At 33.8% G+C, this 18,120-nt stretch overlaps 1 protein-coding gene across 2 annotated transcripts in view; it reads right to left on the bottom strand.

Moving 5' to 3' along the window:
- Window positions 1-18,120, bottom strand: part of PIG-V (phosphatidylinositol glycan anchor biosynthesis class V) — a 65,828-nt gene that overhangs the window by 41,062 nt on the left and 6,646 nt on the right. The window contains exons 9-14 of one of the 2 annotated variants that reach the window (XM_080153749.1): window positions 17,610-17,648; window positions 16,114-16,183; window positions 15,759-15,869; window positions 9,857-9,969; window positions 9,287-9,402; window positions 8,388-8,480 (exon numbers count right to left, since the gene is read on the bottom strand). In XM_080153749.1, coding sequence (XP_080009875.1) covers window positions 8,388-8,480; window positions 9,287-9,402; window positions 9,857-9,969; window positions 15,759-15,869; window positions 16,114-16,183; window positions 17,610-17,648 — 542 coding nt within the window. The remainder of the gene's footprint in view (window positions 1-8,387; window positions 8,481-9,286; window positions 9,403-9,856; window positions 9,970-15,758; window positions 15,870-16,113; window positions 16,184-17,609; window positions 17,649-18,120) is intronic. The other variant, XM_080153750.1, reaches the window with a different exon arrangement.

Here is an 18,120-nt window from a genome sequence, read left to right as displayed (position 1 = left end):
TAGAGGTCAATATCTCAACTGTAGCCTGACTTGTGGCTTGCCAAAGTCAAGACTTGGATTTAGTGCTAGGCTGGCAGCACCCTTCAGATTGACTACCAGTGTCTTCAGGGCGCCCTAAGTACCCTCTAGAGTGACTTTAGACTACCATATGTGTCGAGTTATCTCTTCAGAATGCCAAGAGCTCTCCATAGACACCTTAACCTCCGTTCTAGCTCAACTGTAGCCCATAGGGTTGTCATATTAGGCACTTTTTTTGATATTGGGCGGCCCAATTGCCCAAAAGGGTTTTGGGCGCTCAAAAGTGGTTTTGGGCACTCTTTTAGGGCAAATGTTGTAAAAAGCATATAAAAAGGATATAAAATAGCCTAAAACCATACTGAGACTTATTATTAGAAATAAAGTAGCCTAAAACCATCTAAGGACCTATAAAAGCTCCACTAGAAAGGAGAACCATATCGGTTCAGTGGTTAGCAAAATCCTTTTTTAGATACAAAAATAAGCTTACTTAATTTATAAAATAGTTAATATCACCCAAAAAATATGCCCGCCCCATCCCCCTCTTTTTTACCCACTCCCCTTTTTTCACCCTCTCTTTTTTACCCACTCCCCTTTTTTACCCCCCAAAACAGAGGGTGCCTATTAGGGTGGGGTCGATTTGGACATTTTTTTTCTGAGACCAAAGCGGGGATCTGCAAATGAATTTTATGAGTACAATACACCTCTGGATGATTTAAATTTATCCTAAGTCTACGGTGATGACCAGACATTTAATTGTAGAGCTATTTGTAAATGGGTGTCGAAAATTTATTGAATCAGAACTATGGCTTCATGGTGCTCCCAGGAAAGGCCTTGAGGAGTAGAATCAGGAACTTTTAACCGTTTCAAAAAATCTCGTTCCTAGCCTGAGAAAATCTCAAAAAACCTCTACAAGTTGGACAATTCTCAATAAACCTTTAAAAATGGTGGTTTTTTAGTCATTTCTAAGGCTAAGAATGAGATATTTTGAAACGGACAAAAGTTCCTGATTCTACTCCTCAAAGGAAGCCTGCAAGAAATACCACGCTTTAACTGCTGAAAGACTGCCACAAGTAGACCAAATACCTCAAATTTGAAGCCTTCAGCTTTTATAACAAAAAAGTTCTAGGCATTTTAAAATGACATTTTATGTACAATGGAAATTTTGAAAGAATTGCAATGCTCATGTTGAAAACTTTGAAATTAAACTACGTGGCCTAGAAACAAAATTATAAGCTTATTTTTATCATAAATTTAGGTTTCCAGTAACTAATTATATTTTTACAATAAAAATACCCATTTTTATAGTCAAAATCATTAAAAAAAATTAAGTTTTACTTGCGTTGTACCGAATGCACTGTAGCCAATCAGAAGGCTGAATCAGCTTAACAACCAATCACAGCTAAGCTTGTATTAGTTTACCCCTTTGTTTCCGCTATGATTTTCGTTTAAAAATGCAATTTAAATCGAATTTTTTTCATAGACTTTGACTATGAAATGTGGTGTTTTTATTGTAAAAATGTAATCAGTTACAGGCAATCTAAGTTCCTGACAAAGATAAGGTTATAATTTTATGTCTAGGCAACGTAATTTAATATTGTTTTTTCTTTTATGAGCATTGGAAATCTTTCAAAAATTCCATTGTACATAAAATGCTATTTTGAAATGCCTAGAACTTTTTTGTTATTGAAGCTGAAGGCTTTAAATTTGGGGTATTGGGTCTTCTTGTGGCAGTCTTTCAGCAGTTAAAGCATGTTATTTCTTGCAGGCGTCCTTCAAGGCCTTTCCAGGGAGCACCATGAAGCCATAATTCTGATTCAATAATATTTTTACTCTGATTGACAAATAGCTATACAATTGTATGTCTGGTCGTTGGTTAATAAAGGATAAGGAAGCAAAATATGACTTTGACTGACTTATAGTCGAAAATTTATTATATAACTGGGGAAATGCACAAAAAAATTTAGCCCTCTAGCACTACTAGGAACTGAGATAATAAGTAAAGAGTACTTGATTGTTGTCTTTGCATATTTTTTTATTAATGAAATACATTTTTAAGTGGTTGCATTCTATATATCAATTTTTTAAAATTCTTTTTCGGTCAGAAAATTTATTTAAGTTAGTTTTATCTGTTGCACATCTCCTCTTTGTCTAATTCCAATATGAACCCGCCCTAGTGCCCATATCTGCCCAAAAGGAATGTATTGTACTCAGAAAATATATGGTAAACCTTAAATTAACAATGACAATACAGAACCTCCCTGGACCCTGGATAAGTATTTATATTTTATATTGAGTTTTACTCCTCAAAAATTTTCTTTAATATTATGAGAAGGCAGCAAAATAGCCTTAAATCATACCGAAACTTATTATTTTAAATAAAATAGCCTAAAACCATCTCAGCACCTATAAAAGCTCTACTGTATAGGAGAACCATATCAGTTTATGGGTTAGCAAGATCCTTCACTGAGAAGAAGAAACATATCAGTTCAGTGATTAATGAAATCCTTCTCTAGATACAAAAAAAAGCTTACTAATTTATATAATAGTGAATATCACCCAAAAAATAGGCCCGCCCTCCCCTCTTTTTTTCACCCACTCCCCTTTTTCTCCTCCCCCAAAAGGGGGATGCCAAAACTGCCCAAAAGGACCTTATATTGGGTGGCCCAAAACCACCCGCACAAAATGACAACCCTGCATATGGTGACTTGCACTTGTTTTCCCGGATCTGCAGTTACTACTCCCGTCCTGCTGAGATGGGTTGCGTATGGTAGAATCTTCATAACTCCACTCTCCGTCAAGCTAGAAATGAGTTTAAGTACTCTAAAGACTTGTCTTAACAAGCTGAACAGCTTTCCGGACCATACTAGGGGTCTGGTGTCACTCTAGAGGGAACTTAAACCCTGAAGTCAAGATACAGGAGTCCAAGTTTTGGGGTACCACAGTTCAGGGCGCCCTAAGTGCTCTCTGATATGTGATATGCTCTCTGATGCCTAAGGGTGCCCTGTACCAAGTTTGGTTATGCTAGTCTTCTCTAGGCTGCCTGGTAGACTCCCAAAGTCGAGGTATCAATACGAGCGCTAGTGTCAAATGCTATACAGTAGTCAAACTGACTTACCCATATACTTGCTCCGGTACCTCGTCTTTGGCAGTCTACCAGCAGAGCTAGGGTTGAGATATCAAAACCAAACTTAGTGTGGACATTCTTGACACTTTTTGCTCTATCAAACACCATTCCTTAGTCAAGTAGACTACTGTATACTCGCTCTGGTATACGGTCTTTGGCATGCTTCTAGCAGATGTAGGGTTAAGATATCAACACCAAAATGTGTGGACATTCTTGACAGCATTTAGAGCATCTTTTATTAATAACTTTTTCAAATTGGGTCGCTCCTTCTACCGGTTAAGGTTGCCTGATTTTGGGGCACAGAGTGACTTAAAACTATGGGTTCAAATGGTAACTGCTAGTAGAATCTCAAAACGAATCCATAGACACCAAAATAATTTCTGTAGCTCATTTGTGGCCTGAGCTGGACCCGTTTTGTCAACCCTCGCCACCACTTTTCTCGCTCTTAAGGGCAGCTTGACTACTGTATAGTGTTTGACACTCAAGCTCCTGGTTCCTCGTCTTTGGCGCTCTACTACAGGAGTAAGGGTGGAGATATCGACGTCTAGTCTTCGCCAGGGTATCAAGGCACTGAGAGAGAAAAGACACAGCTTGTAATACAATCTCTGTCTTTTGTGATTGCAAGTCCTGTCTTTTCTCTTACAAGCTCTGTCTTTTGTGGATTCTGGCCTCACAAAAGACACAACTTTCAAGAGAAAAGACAGAGCTTGCAATAGAAAAGACACAGCTTGTAGTACAACCTCTGAACTTGTGGCCAAAGATTAAACTGACAGGCTATCATAATCATTGCAATAAACTTTTTACACCTGTAATATCATGTTCAAAGATAAAAAATGTATTCATTTGCATTATCATTTAAATTATTAAATAATTTTTTTATATATTAATTTTACTTCATGGCAAATCTGTAATTGTAATCAGTAAAATTGACTTTAAAAATCTTAATTTGTGTCAGAATTTTTTTTAATATCTTTTAAAAATCCACGCTTAGAAAATGAAGATCCATGCTTTTAAAATGAATTTACATGCTTAAATAAGAAGATCCATGCTTAAAAAATGAAGATGCACACTTTTAAAATGAAGATACACTTCTAAAAATGAAGATCCACACTTAGAAAATAAAGATCCACACTTAGAAAATAAAGATCCATGCTTAAAAAATGAAGATAAACACTTTAAAAATGAAGATACACACTTATAAAATAAAGATCCACGCTTAAAAAATAAAGATCCTCGCTAAAAAAATGAAGATCCACGCTTAGAAAATGTAGATAAATTCTTTAAAAATGAAGATACATGCCTTTCAAATGAATATACACGCTTTAAAAATGAAGATCCATGCTTTAAAAATGAAGATCCATGCTTTAAAATGAAGATCCATGCTAAAGAATGAAGATTGACGCTTTAAAAATGTAGATCCATGCTTTAAAAATGAAGATCCATGTTTTTAAAATGAAGAAAAATGCTTAAAAAATGAAGATACATGCTTAAAAAATGAAGATACATGCTTAAAAAATAAAGATACACGCTAAAAAATTAAGATTGCTGCTCAAAAAATGAAGATTGACGTCTAAAAATGAAGATTGGCGCTTTAAAATGAAGATTCATGCTTTTAAAAGGAAGATTGAAGCTTTAAAAATGATGATCCATGCTATAAAAATGAAGGTTTATGATTAAAAAATGAAAATCCACACTAAAAAATGAAGATTGATGCTGAAAAAATGAAGATTGATGCTTTAAAAATGAAGATACACGCTTTTAAAATAAAGATTGAAGCAAAAAATGAAGATCCACGCTTAAAATATGAAGATTGACGTTAAAAAATGAAGATCCATGCTTAAAAAATGAAGATCCATGCTTAAAAAATGAAGATCCATGCTTAAAAAATGAAGATACATGCTTAGAAAATTAAAGGAAGCCTGCAAGAAATACCACGCTTTAACTGCTGAAAGACTGCCACAAGTAGACCAAATACCCCAAATTTGAAGCCTTCAGCTTCTATAACAAAAAAGTTCTAGGCATTTTAAAATGACATTTTATGTACAATGGAAATTTTGAAAGAATTGCAATGCTCATGTTGAAAACTTTAAAATTAAACTACGTGGCCTAGAAACAAAATTATAAGCTTATTTTTGTCATAAATTTAGGTTTCCAGTAACTAATTATATTTTTACAATAAAAATACCCATTTTTATAGTCAAAATCATTAAAAAAAATTAAGTTTTACTTGCGTTGTACCGAATGTACTGTAGCCAATCAGAAGGCTGAATCAGCTTAACAACCAATCACAGCTAAGCTTGTATTAGTTTACCCCTTTGTTTCCGCTATGATTTTTGTTTAAAAATGCAATTTAAATCGAATTTTTTTCATAGATTTTGACTATAAAATGTGGTGTTTTTATTGTAAAAATTTAATCAGTTACAGGCAATCTAAGTTTCTGACAAAGATAAGGTTATAATTTTATGTCTAGGCAACGTAATTTAATATTGTTTTTTCTTTTATGAGCATTGGAAATCTTTCAAAAATTCCATTGTACATAAAATGCTATTTTGAAATGCCTAGAACTTTTTTGTTATTGAAGCTGAAGGCTTATAATTTGGGGTATTGGGTCTTCTTGTGGCAGTCTTTCAGCAGTTAAAGCGTGTTATTTCTTGCAGGCGTCCTTTAAGATCCACGCATAAAAAATGAAGATCCATGCTTTTAAAATGAAGATTGGCGCTAAAAAAAGAAGATTGATGCTAAAAAAAATGAAGATTGACACTTAAAAAATTAAGATTGACGCGTTAAAAATGAAGAAATAAGCTTAAAAAATGATGATTGACACTTCAAAATGAAGATTCCCGCTTTAAAAATGAAGATCCACGCTTAAAAAATGAAGATCCATGCTTAAAAAATGAAGATCCATGCATAAAAAATGAAGATCCATGCTTTTAAAATGAAGATTGGCGCTATAAAATGAAGATTGATGCTAAACAAATGAAGATTAACACTTAAAAAATGAAGATATGTGCTTAAAAAATGAAGACCCACGCTTTTAAAATGAAGATTGGCACTAAAAAAAGAAGATTGATGCTAAAAAAATTAAGATTGACACTTAAAAAATTAAGATTGACGCGTTAAAAATGAAGAAATAGGCTTAAAAAATGATGATTGACACTTAAAAATGAAGATTCCTGCTTTAAAAATGAAGATCCAGGCTTAAAAAATAAAGATACACGCTTTAAAAATGAAGATTGATGCTTAAAAATATATTCCTGCTTAAAAAATGAAGTTCCATGCTTTTAAAATGAAGATTTGCGCTAAAAAAATGAAGATTGACGCTAAAAAAATGAAGATTGACGTTTACAAAATGAAGATCCATGCTAAAAAATGAAGATATACGCTTTTAAACTGAAGATACGTGCTTGAAAAATGAACAAGAATTAAAATATTTTACAGATTAGAACTATAGATTTTCCATAAAGTAAAATTAAGATATAACTAGTATTATTTTATGATTTAAATGATAAAATAAGTGAATACTTTGCTATCTGAGAATCTAATATTTATGGTGAAAAATGTTCATTGCTACGCTTATGATTGCGTGTCACGTTTATCAATGGCCAGTCTTCGGTGGCGTTTGGGTGGCGAAAACCCAAGTAATGCAGGTATGACCACCACCCTACCAAGGGAAATCGCCCCCACCCCCCAGTATTATAAACAGCTTTCCGCGGATATAGAATGTACAAAAATAAGATTAAAACCAGTTTTTTTTAGCCCTGAGGTGCCGAAGGCATGGACTATTTAAAATTGAACTATTATCATAAGAATCATCATATAATCAATTAAATTATATTTAATGATTAATTTGATAAATTTCAGATAATGCTCTAATCAAACTTAATTTACCACCTACACATTTTCTTGGATCATGCATGAATGGTGGAAAAATTTAAGAAGCGAAGCCTATTTACACTTAGGGTATGTTCGTCTGTAACAGATTATATAGCTCTTACTGTAAATTTAGGAATGTTAGAGTTGTACTTTCCACTTAACACTTGTCAAAACTATGAGGTAAATACATTTCGAGATATTTATCGTTACCCTGTAATTACTGGTGTGAAATTATCCTTAGACACGGACAGAATTTCACACTAAAATTAAATAATTTGTTACAAAGGAACCAGTCAGGACAGGGTTGCCAAGGGATCACAACGGGATAGCGACTTCTTACGAAGGCTTCGGTTCCTTAATTGTTCCGAACTTACGCTTGGAGGAGTTGCAACTGATAGTAGGAGGATGTCAGAATCACACAGCAAGATATTGTATTTGTTTATTATTGTTAAGATTTGTATTTGCACATATAACATTGTATCGGCTTGGCAAGCGTCAAAGTACACCAGTGGCTCCACAACCCTTAAAGGGTTATGCCAACTATCTGGTACAATGTTGCATGGAATTTTTCTTGTAAAATGATATTTATATCCTATATGAATTTGGCTTGGCAACTAGGTGGAGATGAAGTTCGGCCAATTCCATGCTAGGTACCTAATAATAGTTATTATGTAAATCGTTCTTTTTTCCAAACTTGAAACCAAATAAACCAAACCAGAAGAAACAAACCAATCAAAGCATAGTAACCTTTAAAATGCCATATATCAAATAAAAAAATATGTTGTACCTTTGAGGAAAATAAATCTAATCTTATCTTATCTTAAAGCGTAGCACCTCTATTATCATTACTATAAAGTCTATATGTCCATTTTAGACATGATTAACCGTCTGTTTTATTGAGCTTCCCTTTTATGAATTTTGAAATCCTTGATAAACATTTTTTGTACTATTAAAATCAATCATTTACTTGTTCCTGGGACTTCAACCTACGTAAACCTATGGAATTTTTCTTCTTCTTTTCTTTATAAACTTGAATTGAATGTTCATTAGGTAAACTATTCACGGTTTTAAAAAAAAAATTTCTTATTTAGGCGATCAAATATTATTCGCAATGCATTAGTGGTTTCTTATCGCTATACATAAGAAAAAGTATCCTTAAAGTATTTGTTTGTCTGCTAACCACTGAACCTATTGAGTCCCCTATTTCATGAAAGTTTTACAGAAATTCCAGGCACATGTTTTTTTCAGGCTTTTTTCTTCCTTCCCTTTCGAATACAACAAGTGAAACATGTCGGTTCGACGGTTAGCAAGATCCTTTAGTACACACAGACAGACAAACAGAGAGCCATCCTGCTACTTTTATATATGGTACCTGTATTGTCTAACTGCTGAAATAGGCCTCCTAGGCATACCAAGACGATTATTATCCACAAGACCAAGTCTCTTCACATAATCCCAATGGTATCTAAATAATATCAACACAACATGTTTCATCAATTAAGAAAATATTTTAGGAATTGCATCGTATTATAGACATCTTACCGCTTTATAAGATTAAAATAAGTTTTATTAGCCCCGAGAATCCAAAAGCCCGGGTATTATGAAGTTTACTTTAATATATGTGGAAATTTGTCTGCAATACAATGCTATACATGATATTTCAGCATGGCTGAGTACCGGTTATAATCCAGCGGATATTAATCGGTTTCGAAGCCATACTGGAATGGTAATTATTCTGTAATTTTAAAGATAAGAGTCAATAAGAGACCACTTAACATACAAGCAAATCCTACATATAGAGTAGCTATAGCTATAGGGGCGTCGTAGCTCAGTGGTAACGCACTGAGTTAATGTGATGAGAGTTCGAGTTCAAGTCCCCATGTGGGAACTCGAATTTCTTAGTTAAATACATTCACATACATTAAGAAGGGGATTATTGAGTAAGTTTGGATACTCAATAGTCACGTACATAATACCAGTACTACTCTTATCCCAAGTTCCTCTGCGGAGAGCGTTATTCATTACGGTGACTTACTTTGGGACACCTGCCATACTCGGATAGGGTGAGGTAATAATGAGTAGCTCTAATGAGATAGCGGGTCAAGTTATAATGTGCTTGAACGTGGAGCTTGAAAGCCCTATTGGCTATACAAAAGTGTCTCAGCCTACTCCATGACTACTTAGGTCCAAACCCTAAGAAACTATGACTAATCAATCAATCAAAAAATATAGAGTAGCTGCGTTATCTGATATATAATTCTAATGACGTACCCTAGAAAGTTGTAAGCAGAGACAAGAACAATGGACAGGACAGGGACGGCCAGTGCAAAGTTGGGCAGCTGCTTCAACTCCCAGTAAGACAGGAATCCATTGTTCCAGTAGTGCTTCTAAATAAAAACAATATCACCTAACAAAAATAAAAATAATTTCAACACTTATTAACTTAAATATCAATAAAGAACGTCAATGTAATAACCTTCATCGTTCAAAAATTTGAAACGCTCATTTTAATCTAAAAAAAAGTAAATTTTGTTTATGGTGATTTGAGGTTTACGTCAATTTAAAAAAATGGTCCATTAATTCTTCCAATATGAACTTTAAATATCAAAAAAATTCCTTGGTGATTTAAACAATATTTACCTACCTAATTATAATTATAACAAATTATCCGTTTATAATAAAAACCAATCAATATTTTTAAAAAGTCTATGCCTATAAAATCATGAGTTGGTCTATCTATCTTTCAAATAAATATTAATAGTCTATTAAAACAGTTTATCCATTTTATAAACAATATATTTTCATTTAAAAATCTAATTATCTATTTGCCCAACTGAATACCTGGATGTAGAAGTAAGCTACCGGAGGCTCATCCGAGCACCAGGGAGAGGGATCATCCCCCAGGATTTTCAGCAGGTTGGCGCGTCCATATTCTATCAGGAAATCAGGCACAGCTAAATATAACATTCAACTGTACAAAAAGTAACGAGTACAGTAAGATCAGGAAAGGGACGATGGATCTAAAATTCTTTTTTTTTGGTGGTCTTTGATTATAGGCAATAGAACTTGTACAACTTTTCTTATTTTGACTAATTTCAAAGACTTTGGGGAATAGCGCATAGAATGCCGCTAAAAAGTTATTCTCCAAGCAGACAAGCTTAATGCACATGTAACACAAACATTTTATTGATTCAGTACTTAATCACACATTAATCACTCATTTAATGTTTACTATAGTTTAAGAATATTATATCTGTTTAAAAATGTATTTTTATAACAAAATTTGGTTTTAACAAACTACTTTAAAAGTATTTTAAGAACAACCAGCTCTAGCTTTAAACTGATTCACTTTAAGTTTAAGAAACTGTAATATTTCAGCAGATGATATGATCCAATACATAGGCAGGACCAGCAGCAACAAATCTACGACCACAGAGCCAGCGTAGGTGAGCACAAGTGTGGGGATGCCGTTGTTCAGCAGACGGATGAAGAAGAGGGCAAGCATTAATGAGATGACAATTACTAGAGTTCCAACTTCTGTAGACAGTTTTTTAGCAACCTTAATTTTATTTAATTGTTGTATTTGACAAGGATTTTTGGTGCTTGCTTACATGTGAAGACCGGAGCACCGAAAACCCCCCCCCCCCCGCTTAGTTTTGACAAAAATCAAAAATAAGGGGGGGGGGGGGTAGTTTTTTAACCCCCCGCTTAGTTTTGACAAAAATCAAAAATAAGGGGGGGGGTAGTTTTTAACCCCCCCCTTAACTTTGAAGAAAATCAAAAATAAGGGGGGGGGGGGTAGTTTTTTCACTGTACAACACGCCAGAAAGTTGAGTGAGGTAAATCAAGTAAATCCAGTATACCAGAGGGGAAACCTTATTACAGGGATATTCATGTTTTGGGGCATAATTTCCTTATTTATTGACTAATTTTAGTAATTGATGTATCCCTGAACAGAAAATAAGGAGGAGGGGGGCCAGTAAAAGGTTTTAATTTTGCGCAAAATACAGTGAAAAAACTACCCCCCCCTTATTTTTGATTTTCTTCAAAATTAAGGGGGGGGTTAAGTCTTTGCCTTGCTGAGCACTTTTCCTCCTTGCCGTTTTCCAGACATTAAAAAACTACCCCCCCCTTATTTTTGATTTTTGTCAAAACTAAGCGGGGGGGGGGGGGAGTTTTCGGTGCTCCAGTCTACCACATGTAAGCAAGTACCGGATTTTTTTCAACCAATAAGACTTAAAAGGCTTTATAAAAAGTTTAAAATAAAATTCATAAATTAAAAATCATAGTAAAATTTGGCAATTAATTGGTGTACATTCTAATGATAATAAAAATTACTACTTTGAGAGGGTGCATGTTTGTATAACTTGGGGTAGCAGTATAGTTTACAATCCAATATTATATGTTCCCTCCATTCCTTGTAAATCCAAAGCAATTTTAATGATAGTCAACAAAGTCAAGAACAAACTTTAATTTTAGATAATAAAAAAGTTTTATAAATTACCTATCAATATCATTATAATTATAACTTGTATTAGTCAAGTCAAATACTATATCCCTGAGCTTTATTTGAAGTTTCCATTCCAGCTTCAACATTTTGAACTTGGAGGGGAGCAATACTTTTTTTTCTTTTAAGAAATCTATACAACCTGACAAGAATCTCAGCAACAACGATTATCAAGATGATCAGTATTTCAGGCCTCAGGTTGGTAAAGAAAACTTCATCTGTCTTTAACTTCATGTCTAGCCGGTAGTGCAAGAATATGATTGGAACTTTGGTACATAATGTTCCTTGTGTCAGGTACATGAAAAGCTGCACTGATCCCGCTATCAATGGCACAGACAGTGCCAGTAATGTTCCAAGAAAATCATGATTTAGTGCTAAAAATCCGTAAGGCCAAAACTCAAAGAAAATCCGCAAGAGTTGAAATTCAGCTATAGCTGTAGCAGGATATAACTCAAGCATGGATCCAAGTGGGCTTAGATAGCAGGTAAAGTTACCATCAGTATTGAAGCTGTCCAGTAATTCTTCCCAGTAAACAGTTGCAACTGATAGATATGTGTAGACAGACACTGAAAGCACTGCATGCCATGCTATTACTGATTTAGCAGCTGAAGTCAACAAAGTATATTGAGTATCTGGTATGCAAGCATAATAATAATAAGTAATGCAAGAAGCAACTATGCTAGGAAAAATAGTGACAGAATAGGTAACCACTTTTAATGCCAAGAAAATTTCTGGCAAATTAATAATCATGAACAAAACACTGAATCCAATCAATATGAACTGCTTTGGTTCCATCTTATGTCTACAACTTGTTTTAAAAAACTAATTACTTTGATGATTTTAAAATCAATAAAGTAAAGATGAATGTTAATAATAAACATTCATCTTTACTCTCACAAGAGTTTAGGATTTACTGCTAGAAAATTTTTACTTTTCCAGATCAATGATTTTATAAAGGGGGGAGGCAGATTGGACACTTTTTGTAACCAAACTTAAAACTCTAAAGAACTCAACTAAAATTAAGAGTTGCAGCACTGAATTTTTGCAAGGCGGTTGTTTCAATGTAATAAACACAATGTAAAACTGTAAGGATTTTTTTTCTCCTTTTCTCACCAAATTTAACAATTCCACATTCTTGGGACAAATGTGTCAAGTAAAAATGTAAGGAAAATTTTCATGAAAAAATAAGTTCACCGCCGATTTCAGCCGCCGCCGCTAAAAATCTTTATTAGGCAATTTGGAATAATTTGAGACAATGTTGTTTTTTTGGCGGCGGAAAATGGCGGTTAACGGCGGGAGCGCCGGTCCCGCCGCCGTTTTTTTTGAAAGATACCAAAACTTGGGGTAATTTGTGACACAACCCAAAAGATTTTACACAATTTGAAGCAAAATTAACATAATTATGAGTTTTTGTTTTATATTGGAATTCCCGGCACATAGTGGGGAGGTTACAAAAAGTGTCTCTTCCGCCTCCCCTTTTTTAGATTATGTATTTTACTGACAAGAGCTTAAGCAAATTTATATTTAACTCCTTTATTTTACTTTCATAAGAGTAAAAAACACTTAAAATCTTTTTACATCATCAAATATAAATTTAGATGTATTCAGTAGACTAAGTATCTATTTTATGTGTTGAAATTATACAGTGAAAGGATAGTTTCAAACTAAAAGTAAAATAAAATATTTGTTTGTTCCAAATAAAAACAGGGATGGCAATCTCCATAAAAGCAAACCTAGTAAAGGCGGGATTCTCCTTTGATTTAAGTGATCATCTAGAGAATCCAGAGCATCATCCACTCTAACATCCAAGGTCATTAGGTTAAGTAACATCCATCAGACAACCAACCCTTTGATTGTACGACCTTTGTCTTAGAAGTCATAACTGTGCATGGTTGTGAGTTGCACCTGTTTATGGGCCAAGACATTCTCCCAACTATTTATGTCGCGCACAAGACATAGCATCATAGAACCATTTTTAACGTCTTTAGTTATGACGCGGTCTCGGCCCGAGATTCGAACCTATCACTTCCTCGGCGACGAGCGGATGCGCTACGTGTTGAGCCACGATCGCGGGTTGGCAAACCTTAAATCAGAATGACAAAATAACAATGGAATTAATTGACGTGCAAACGTGTTAAGACTTAGTTATAGAAATGCTTTACTTTTAAAATGGTGCCAATCGTCTTAATAATCACCCTGTTAAAAATCGTAGAAATGGGACAGCTAGGTACAACACTTAATACATACTTTTTTAGTAAAGACGCTTTCTCATAACTGTTACAGGAATTATCATGCAATGTTTGAAATTGATAGGTCACTTTTTACCTGCCAAAACTAATGATAAGAGCTATCCGTTAGAGGAGGGAGGACGAACCATAATTGTAGAAAAGCTTTAAATAAAATATCGAATAAGTTATTAGTAAATATTTTATACATTACCTACAGAAATCATAATTTTTGTCCTAGAATACAAGTTAAATCACAATCTGACAAAATCTCTGCAATTCTGATGTTAAAAATATACAAATGACAAATAAAATATTGTTAAATGTTTAATATTATTTTTATTGGATATCATATCTATAATACAAAGTAGCTTGATGTCTGTCCATCTGTCTGTCCGTCCGTCCCTTAAGATCTCGGTAACCACTGAACCGATCGGATTCTACTCTTCAGGGTATATACCTATTAGGGTGGGTCGATTTTGGACATTTTTTTTCTGAGGCCAAAGCGGGGATCTGCAAATGATTTGTATGAGTATAATACACCTCTGGATGATTTAAAATTTACCCTAAGTCTTAAAACCGCTGACGACCAGTCATTCAATTGTATAGCTATTTGTAAATGGGAGTCAAAAATTTATTGAATCAGAACTATGGCTTCATGGTGCTCCCAGGAAAGACATTGAGGTTTAGAATCAGGAACTTTTTACCGTTTAAAAAAATCTCTTTCCTAGCCTGAGAAAATCTAAAAAACCTCTACAAATTGGACAATTCTCAATAAACCTTTAAAAAATGTTTTTTTTTTAGTGATTTCTAAGGCTAGGAACGAGATATTTTGAAACGGACAAAAGTTCCTGATTCAGCTCCTCAAGGCCTTTCCAGGGAGCACCATGAAGCCATAGTTCTGATTCAAAATTTTTTGAATGTCGTCTTTGCATATTAATAAGTAATCAAATATATTTTTTTAGTGGTCGCGTTCTAAAACTCAATTTTTTAAAATTCTTTTTCGGTCAGAAATGTTTTAAAGGTTAATTTTATCTGTTGCATATCCCCTCTTTGTCTAATTTCGATATGAACCCGCCCTAATACCTATTGGTCCTGTGGTGGTTTTAAGCTATTTTCTTGTATTTTAAAAATTACCTTATGGGGCAAATCCCCTAGAGGCTAGGGGCGAAGCCGCTAGTTTTATATAAAATATTACAGATTACAAATATGCAGGGAGTAAGGGAGGGGACAATGGGCAATTAATTCGATTTTAGAGTTCTAACCCAATGTCTTCAAAACCAGATATATCTGGAAAATTCCAAAAGTTTAGATATAGCAATCTTCATTAGATTTGTATAATAAGAAATTATTAAACACCGAAAGAAAAGTATTTAACATTAGGTTATCCTGTCTTATTTTCCTGTGAATAGTCTGTAATTTATCATAAAAGGTTTGACCTTAGTACTGGCAGTTTCTTAAAAATAATACCATATTTGGGGTTTGTTTTCATATTTGACAAGGGGTTGATTAGAATGGATAGTTACAAAAGTATCACAGTAGAATTTCTGGTTTATCCCACCCATTCTCAAAAAAAAATATTTTGTTTAAAATCCACCTTGATGGTGCCACATACCTGGCGTATACTTGGTGATGATAATTACCTTGATGGTGCCACATACCTGGCGTATACTTGGTGATGATAATTACCTTGATGGTGCCACATACCTGGCGTATACATGGTGATCATAATTACCTTGATGGTGCCACATACCTGGCGTATACTTGGTGATGATAATTACCTTGATGGTGCCACATACCTGGTTTATACTTGGTGATGATAATTACCTTGATGGTGCCACATACCTGGCGTATACATGGTGATCATAATCACCTTGATGGTGCCACATATCTGGCGTATACTTATTGATGAAAATTACCTTGATGGTGCCACATACCTGGTGTATACTTAGTGATGATAATTACCTTGATTGTGCCACATACCTGGCGTATACTTGGTGATGATAATTACCTTGATAGTGCCACATACCTGGCGTATGCTTGGTGATCCGACAAAAGTTAGTGAAACAAAACCATTGGAAGAAAAAGAACGGAATCACACAACTGATAATGTTGAATAAACCTAAATAGAAAAAGTTGAATAAATATTAACAGTAAATTTTGATGAGAAAAGGCAATTAAATGTTTTTACCTAAAAAGCCTAGGTAATTGGATTTATAATTTATTTTAAAAATTACAATATGTTGTATCTTAGTATGTACATACAGATCGTTGTTGCGATACTAATAAATGGTTTTTAATATGTAATAGGTATGTCAATATTAAAACTTTAAAAAAATCTGAATCAATTTGATTTTTGTGCCTACCTGGAATAATGGCATCACCAAGAATATTTGCTATGGTTGTTGAGATTTCTGCTTTTTCTTTACAGCTTTTCTAAAGAAAAACAACAATGATATTTGTAATTTGATTTCAAATATGGACCCCGCCGTCTATTAAAAGTAATCTGAATCTGAGAATAATGTTAATTTTCCGATTAATCTGGAGATTTTCTTCACCATCCCCCCTAAAAAAATCTGAAACCGCGAAAAAAAAAGCCTCAGTTTGCTAACCCAGCAAACGATATTAATATTTTAGTGCTTGTACCTTAGAGGCTTACTTTTACCCCCTCTAAAATAAATGGAAACGCTTTGCTTGAGTCTAAAATACACAAATTCAAATATAATAAGTATCAAATAATATACATATTCAATAATGCTTTAAGCCACTTTCGTAAATAAAGATTAGTTTAGAAGTATAACCCATTGGTGGGGACCGCTAGCAAATTGTCTTCAGGTTTTTTCATCGAGTTGGCTGTGTTTAGGTATAGTTCCGACTATTTTTTCTGATATTCCAAGACACAATTGAAAGTTGGCACAGGGTCTCCAACCCGAGGATAGAGTTACATTTAGCTAGTGCCCCTCTATTCTTTTACTTTAAGAATTACTTGAACCAATAAATTTAGCTTCGACCTCGTTTATATCATAAACAAATTAAACTTTGTATACTTTATGTTATTAAAATAAATGATGGCATGGGTAAAGTTATTAAAGGCGAAACTTTTCTTTGATCAAAGCATGTCTGTACGTCTGGGGAAAAGTATCAAACATGAGTATAGTAGGTAGTTCCCCCTTTTTCAAATATATTTTACATTTTAGAAAATGTTGGTCAAAATCAAATGGGGTATTCCTGTCCAGTTTTTTTGTTTAGGAATGAATATTTCTTACCCGAGGGAATAAATAATGGACCATCATTTATTCACTCATAAAAACTAATTTTTATGCTAGTAAAATGTGGTTTAATTTTGGTTTTGAAATTTCATTTATTTCCCTGGTATAATTTTTCTTTCTTTTAGTACCTAATTAATAAAAATTCTAAAATCTTCCAAAAAAAATTAAAAATCTTCTAAAAATGACTACCTCCGGGAAATAAATGAATATTTACATCCACTATTTACGGGGTTGTTTATATGGGAATGAAATATTAAATTTAATTGATCCATTAAATATATGACATAATAATAATATCTGATTAAAATGTAACGTATTCTTTATTAGGTATGTATGTATCAACTAATCAGAAGAACTTTTTTTTGGGAAGAGGTAATTTTTTGGGGGGTGAAAGGGGTGCGAATTCTCTTGTGAAAGTGGTGATAACATTCCCAGAACCTATGAGAAGCTACCCTGTAAAGGAGAACCATATCGGTTCAGTGGTTGGCGAGATCCTTCGGTACTCACACACAGACAGAAATCCTTTTTCTTTATTATAAGGATTGCTGCGCTACTTATTGTCATATTTGTCCTTGTTAAATAAATGTTATTACCTTCAGCCTGATGTAAAGAATGGTTTCTGTAGCAACAGTCTGAAAGTTTTAAATAAATTGATCAAGTTATAACCTTAGATTATGCTACATATGGATAAAACTATGAATATCGCTACAGAGTAACGGATCTAAAGGGATTAGACAATGGCCGATAATTTATGTACATTCCCAATCATGATACACAAAATTACTCTTTTTGTAGAGTTTAATTAGTGGTTAAAACGTTTGGACACTCCACTAAATGAGCCATCCAATTAAAATTCAATGAAAAGGTTATTTTAAAACTTTGGGGACTAGTGTAATAATCAGCCCAATGTCTCTCCCTCACTGCTACGGAGTACTGATCTTCAAATATGTTCATAATGCTGTTTTGTCAGATGAATAAAAAAAAGTGGGCGTAATGCCTTGATCATTAAACAGTAGTCGCAACTCATTACCAATAAGTCATAAGCTGCATGATAAGAATTGCTTAGCAAGGTTATCAAACAAAGTTGTTTATAAGATGAAAGTC

The sequence above is a fragment of the Acartia tonsa genome, chromosome 3 (assembly GCF_053477335.1).
Source record: "Acartia tonsa isolate MP-2025a chromosome 3, ASM5347733v1, whole genome shotgun sequence".
NCBI lineage: Eukaryota > Metazoa > Arthropoda > Copepoda > Calanoida > Acartiidae > Acartia > Acartia tonsa.
This window is presented reverse-complemented; position numbering and strand designations above follow the sequence as displayed.